Source organism: Eptatretus burgeri, chromosome 5 (assembly GCF_056783735.1).
Source record: "Eptatretus burgeri isolate ZD-2024b chromosome 5, Ebu_testis_v1, whole genome shotgun sequence".
NCBI lineage: Eukaryota > Metazoa > Chordata > Myxini > Myxiniformes > Myxinidae > Eptatretus > Eptatretus burgeri.
In genome coordinates, this window is record NC_140965.1 from 10,363,999 (window position 1) to 10,369,998 (window position 6,000).

A 6,000-nucleotide genomic window follows, 5' to 3' on the forward strand; every position below is an offset into this window, starting at 1 on the left:
AAATGGTGGGAACAGGGTCTCGTAGGGATTAGCGAAGCTCAGTCATGTAAATGGGAGAGACCATGGGGTAGTGGTGAGCAGCAGACTTGGAATCCTAGAGGAAAGAGCCCAAGACGAGGGACTCGGGAAGACAGGTCGACAGCTGTGATCTCCTTTGAACCTTTGAATCCCAATGATTTGAGGGACTTGTAAGTATTCGAAATCCCTCAGCGCTCCCTAAAGAAGGAACCAGTCCATTGATGTGAATGTTCACGCTGCCTTCTTCCAGAAACCTCACCTGCCATTGCTATAAAATTATCCATAACTGTGGTCGAGCCTCACCGGTAAACCACGTGCATTTCATGCCCGAGGAGCTGCTGGGGTCCGACATCCCACCGTCTCACATGGTTTAACATCTGTTATTGATATCCGAGCTGCCTCAAAACATGGCTATCCCTCATCCTTCCACCCCCTTAACCACCGCTCTGGTAACAAACACTCTTGCCCAAAGACCTCGGGCCTAAAACGACCTTCCTTACCTTGTTGCATGGCAACTGTTGCTTTGTTTTGCTTCGTTAGTGCCAGGAGATTGTTCACGTCCCCTTACTTTTTTTTTTTCACTTTTTGCCCCTTTTTCAATTCAACACTGGATTTTGATTCTCGATCTTTTCTTTTCTCTCTGTATAATGAATTTTTCAGGTTCTTTTTCTTGGTTTGATTTAACCATCTGCCTTACGTTTCTTTGTTCTTTCTTCTGTGCATCAGACCCTCTTCATTTTCCTATGACACTTCTTCCGTCTATCACATTACATACCTTCGTACAACCTGCAATTATCTGATATTCTTCCCTTTTTTTACGTGGTGTTTTCATGTCTTAATATTTATTTTCTCCTCTTCGTCTTGACTTTAATTATTCCTTACCCTCCAACATATCACGCCGACACAACAAGGCCGAGATGATACACCATCGACAAGTTACCCAAAGAAATCGTCGAGGAGTTGAGTCAAAGGCAAGAGGCAGCAGCGGAGACAAACTTCGAGCAGCATGCTTTGACGCTCAAAAGCCTGTTTGTTCCCCGGCCAGGCCACGTGGCCACCCCTTACTCCCACCACTCCCATCCCCCTGACACGCCTCAGGCACAGCAAGCCCTTTGTGCTCTAACTAAGCCTCGGGCATTCGGCTTGGCAATGGGACAGCGCCGCTCGGTGTCGGAGAAAAAGCCACGGACGTCACCATCGGGGCGTTCATCTTAAGCTTGGCAAAACGTCGTCTGGTTTGCATCGCCGTGGAACCGGGACAGCATCCGATGAAAGTTGCTGCACCACCGAGCCACCCGCAGCGGTCGTTGGTTGGCTCGTCCCGAATTTTTTTAGCCGCCAAGTCAAGGCCCAGCCAGCCAAAGCCCTATTCCGGCTCATCGTGGCATGGGCAGCCTTGCCACGGGGCTGGAAAGCATAACAAATGGGCCTTCAGCACAGTCCAACTCATTTCATTATCTTCTCCCTTTCTTTTGCACTTTCTAACAATGTTGTGTGCTTACATTAATGGTCTCATGGGGGTGTGGGGGGTTGAATGTGATGAACAACGTTGGGCTCACCATTGTGTAGGCCTACGTCGTTCATCTCATTCAGGCCCGTGAGACATTTTTGCCTTTTATGGCTGCTTAATCCTCATCCTTTTTCACTTTGATTTCCTTCCATTCCGTGGAGCGAGAGCCGAGAAACGTTTATCATGAAATCGGCAATTAATGCAAAAAAAAATAATGTTCTTTTGTTTTATGTTCTGTTAATGCTCTTTAAAAAAATCCTCGGGTTCAGTTTTATTAATGTCCGTCTCTCTTGCTCTCATTTACGTGAAAGAACCTTCTCGAAGGTTGTTGTGGTTATTGGAAGTGTCTCCGTGTTGTTTGTGTTACATACCCTGACGATCACCCTGGAGTGCTGCGTTAATGGTTTGAACCTTGATTTGACCGATGTTGGACTTTTACAAAACCATCGGGCGGCACTCCGTGGTACTGCTCCGCGGAGATCTCTCACCAACTTCGATCTGAAAAAAACTGTTAATTATTCTTATTTTCACATTATTAAAGGTTTTTTTTTTAATCTTTTTCACAGTATCCAGATTATTCCCCCAAATCCCGTCCCTTTCTCGTCCCTTTCCATGACTAGCTCGTCTTGTGACAGCTGCGTGACCCTAATGGTTGGTTAAGCAGCCAAGTCTTAACTCTTGATGGGGCAGATGGGATGGGAGAGAGAGGGGTGGTGGGACGTGTGTTCAATGGGTGGGCACCCTGGAAGTGTTTTCTTTCTTTGCTGTGTAAGTGCTGTGTGGCAGGTGCTGTGCAGCCAGTGCTGTCATGGAGAGCTAGGCAGATGCTGCTAGATTAACTTCCCATTCTGTGATTCACTTGAGCCACATTTGCTTTCCTTACAATTTCTCACAGCACGTGCTTCCTTTGTTTGTGCTTGCTTCGATTTCATTCCGAAGAAGGCAAAATGTTGGGATTTCATTGAATGAGTGAAACATTTTGATACATTGCAGTACGCGTCGAAAGGTCAAGCGCGGTCTGGAAAGCCGAGGAAGGAGAACGTGCTCGCCTCTGAGCCGTCTGGTTATCGCATTCGGATCAAACCATGAACTGCTGTTCTGATGTGCTGCAGAGCAGTTGCATGCCTCCTTCAGAGAGCAAATTCAACACCAGCTGTCGCATCTACACCCACCTGTGGACCCACAAGATTCCATTATATGTTTTGCAAAACTGTCCTTTAGAAATATCACCAACGTGTTCACGTTCCAGTGCAAGCCTTCATTTCGAAACTCGAATCATTCATTTTGAACGATCTCCGTGCATATCCACCTGAAAAGCCTCCTGTTCTAATCTCAGGTCATGCTCTGAGCTCCCTGAAGCCTCGTCGGCTGATTCAGCGCCCTCCGCACGAGCGTTGTCGTGTCGTACCCGAAGTGAAATCACACCTTAAAGACCCTTATGAAGCCCTCGCAATTCCATGATGAACCTGTTGAAGAACAGAATTCCATTGCATTCAAAGTCCGTCTTAGAGGTCATCTACACAATGATGGCGGAATCTAGGCCCTGATTTACCTGGTCCGTCGCATCCCTCTTCCCTCCCTATTGAAAGAATAACTCTCAAAGACTTATGGAGGGGCTTCTACTTGTATTGCATCCTCATCTCGACCACGCTGTAGACTCTCTTTTTTTAAAAAAATGATTCCTCCATAAATTGTACCTTTTTCACTTTGTCACCCGAAACAAACATTGCATCGTTCTCCTTGTACCGGTCCCCACTCTGACCGGCTTGTCTTTACATTTCCTCGATATCACAATTGCCTTTAAAGGAATAGGTTACCAGCATAGTGCAACATGAATTCTTTGTTGTATGCGCAGACAACGTTAGGTCGTGGTCATATGACCTTGATGTAGCTGAATGAGAAACTTGAACGCGTGAGATTCCAAAGCCGAATGCAAGAACGAACCCCGTCGTTTTGGTACCGTAATCGGTTCTCTGCTTGTTTCCCCGTCTCTCCCAATGCAGGACGCAATGAACTGATCGCGAGATATATCAAGTTGCGCACCGGGAAGACACGTACAAGGAAACAGGTACACATTGAACAGTCAATGCGGATGCAAAGTCGTGTTCAACTTACAATCCCCAATCAATTAACTGATGCTTGCTTTTCATTGATTCCTGATTCTTGCTTTCCATGCTCCCCACAAATTGTGATTTCATATATTTTTAAAGTATTTGGTTAAAACATCATTCATTGATTTATAATCTATCCCTATAATAACATTGTACAATGTTTGAGTGTTAAAATTATTCAAGGATCAAATGGATCTTTTTTTTTTTTTTTTTTTTTTTTTTGGTATGGCTTTTCACACGGTCGAAAATTTGCATCAAGACCTACTTTGATTTGTCCACCGAGGTTCTTCTTCAAATTGGCAACTTTGAATTTTAAATAATATGATGTCAACAAATTACTTGCATTTGATTTGGACCTGGTCTTCACCAATTACTTGAAGTTAAAAATCGAAATGACCGGCTTAGTGAAATTTTATTGCCATTAAAATTGCCCCCAAAATTTGTTTATTTATTTATTTATTTTTTAACAATGTGTTCAAATTGATCCTTCACCGAACGATGGCAATGGAAAATCTAATTGCTAATGAAACCATTGCCACGTTGGATCTGAGATTGGCTGCGGTGATATATGATGCATCATATCTGTGTGAAACCCATCAATTGGCAACTTGTGCAGCCATGTCGCTGGATGCCCAAGCACCCTTGGAATGTGTTGCCATGTTCTTGCCAGGTGTCTAGTCACATTCAAGTGTTAGCCAGGAAGAAAGTGCGTGAATTTCAGACATCCATCAAGGTACGTTGCTTCCACCTGCCATGCAATTCCTGGGCCACTCATCTCCAAGGCTGTTTCTTCCCGTCTTTTCTGTCCCTTTCTCTCTGTCCTTCTCCCTTCCTCTCTGTCCTTCTCCCTTCCTCTCCATCCTCTTCCCCCCTTTTTCCTTTCTTCCCCTCTGTCCCACCGTGCAGGTGTCTAGTCACATTCAGGTCTTGGCGCGGAGAAAATCTCGTGAATTTCAGGCCAAGCTCAAGGTATGGCTGCTGGGTGGGTGCTGCTGCTGCTGGGTTGGTGATGCTACCATTGCTGCGGCCTTGCGTGGGAATACCCTGATGTCTTTATCAGCTGAATTGGTGGCAGCGTGTGGCTGGTTGGATGGCTGACTGGCTAGTTAGTCAGTTTGCAAATTCACTGACTGACCAAATTGCTGTTTGCTTTGCTGCTTGTGTGTCTGCCTGGTTGTATGGCTGGCTGACTATTTGGCTTGGTTGTCCTGATAGCTTAATAACAGTCTGACTTACTAGTATGCTGGCTGGCTTTTGTCTTTTTGCACTGTTCATTGACCCACCGTATCTAAACTGGCGCCAGTGAAACCATAGCAGCACGTTCAACTGCGTACATTTCTGAACGAAATGAATAAGGTGGACAAACAGTCTTGTGCAGTGAAAAGTGACGTCATTTTTAAGCTTTTTGAGTCGGAGGACATTCCGAAAAGGTAATTTCATGAACTCGTGTTTTTTATTTTATTTTGACAATCCTGGAAATCCTGCGTGCACACAAAAACGACATTAGGTGTCCCCGTCTGCACATGGCAGTCATGTGTTTCCCTCTACCTCTTGGGAGGCTACTTAATATCCGGCACGTGATGTTCATACGGTCTTGGGTGAAGACCACTCGGGTGATCAAAGCGTCAAACCTGGGCCTTGCCTGGTGTGCAGCAACAATAGTCAGTGGTGCCTTCGATTTTAAATACCTCCGTGTACCCGTTCAACAAATTTGTCGAACACTTGGTTCACCAATACGCTCAATTATAGAGAGTAGGAGAGTATTGTCCATTCCATCTCGTCTATAAGACAAAATTTGGTCCAATCACGGTGATTGTAACACAAAAAGTGACCAATCACGGTGATTGTCCCTCCTTGGACGACCTCTTTGCGGACTGACAAACAAAAAGTATCCTTGAGTAACCTGTCTACTTGGAACAGATTAAACGTGCCACGAATACTCGTTACCAAGTATCATTCGAGCGGAATATAAGGAAGAAGTCGCATTGACGATGCCACGGCGTCATCATCCCAAAGTGCTTTGCATCGCCTGTGCTTCTAATCTCAAGGGACATTTTGCTGCTCTGCTTTCTTCTGTGCTTGTGAAACCGAGGCCTAATATAACTACCTGGCAGCCAAAAGCTTGTGGTAGTTCTGCAAATCTCTGAACCGCTCTTGGCTTTCTCGTTGAGCACCCTTTACTGTTGAAAATTGTTGCAAAAAGCTCAATCTCGTAACCATGTTGCTCCATCGGAGATCTCCTTTGCGCAGTGAACTTGGCTTCCCTTCCCGCTATGCCTCGCGCCTCATGATTGGCTTCCCAGTGTCTGGCTTGCCTTTACATCACGGCCTAGTCACCCTGCGGCCTCCCTCTCCTTCTCA

General features: G+C 45.5%; 1 protein-coding gene across 9 annotated transcripts in view; it reads left to right on the plus strand.

The window, feature by feature from the left end:
* LOC147025825 (transcriptional enhancer factor TEF-1-like) overlaps positions 1-6,000 on the plus strand; it is a 135,644-nt gene that overhangs the window by 82,155 nt on the left and 47,489 nt on the right. For 5 of the 9 annotated variants that reach the window (XM_085880659.1, XM_085880664.1, XM_085880661.1 and 2 more), the window contains exons 3-4: positions 3,532-3,596; positions 4,546-4,608. In XM_085880659.1, coding sequence (XP_085736785.1) covers positions 3,532-3,596; positions 4,546-4,608 — 128 coding nt within the window. Of the gene's footprint in view, positions 1-3,531; positions 3,597-4,309; positions 4,373-4,545; positions 4,609-6,000 lie in introns of all 9 variants that reach the window. The other 4 variants (XM_085880665.1, XM_085880666.1, XM_085880667.1 and 1 more) reach the window with 3 other exon arrangements.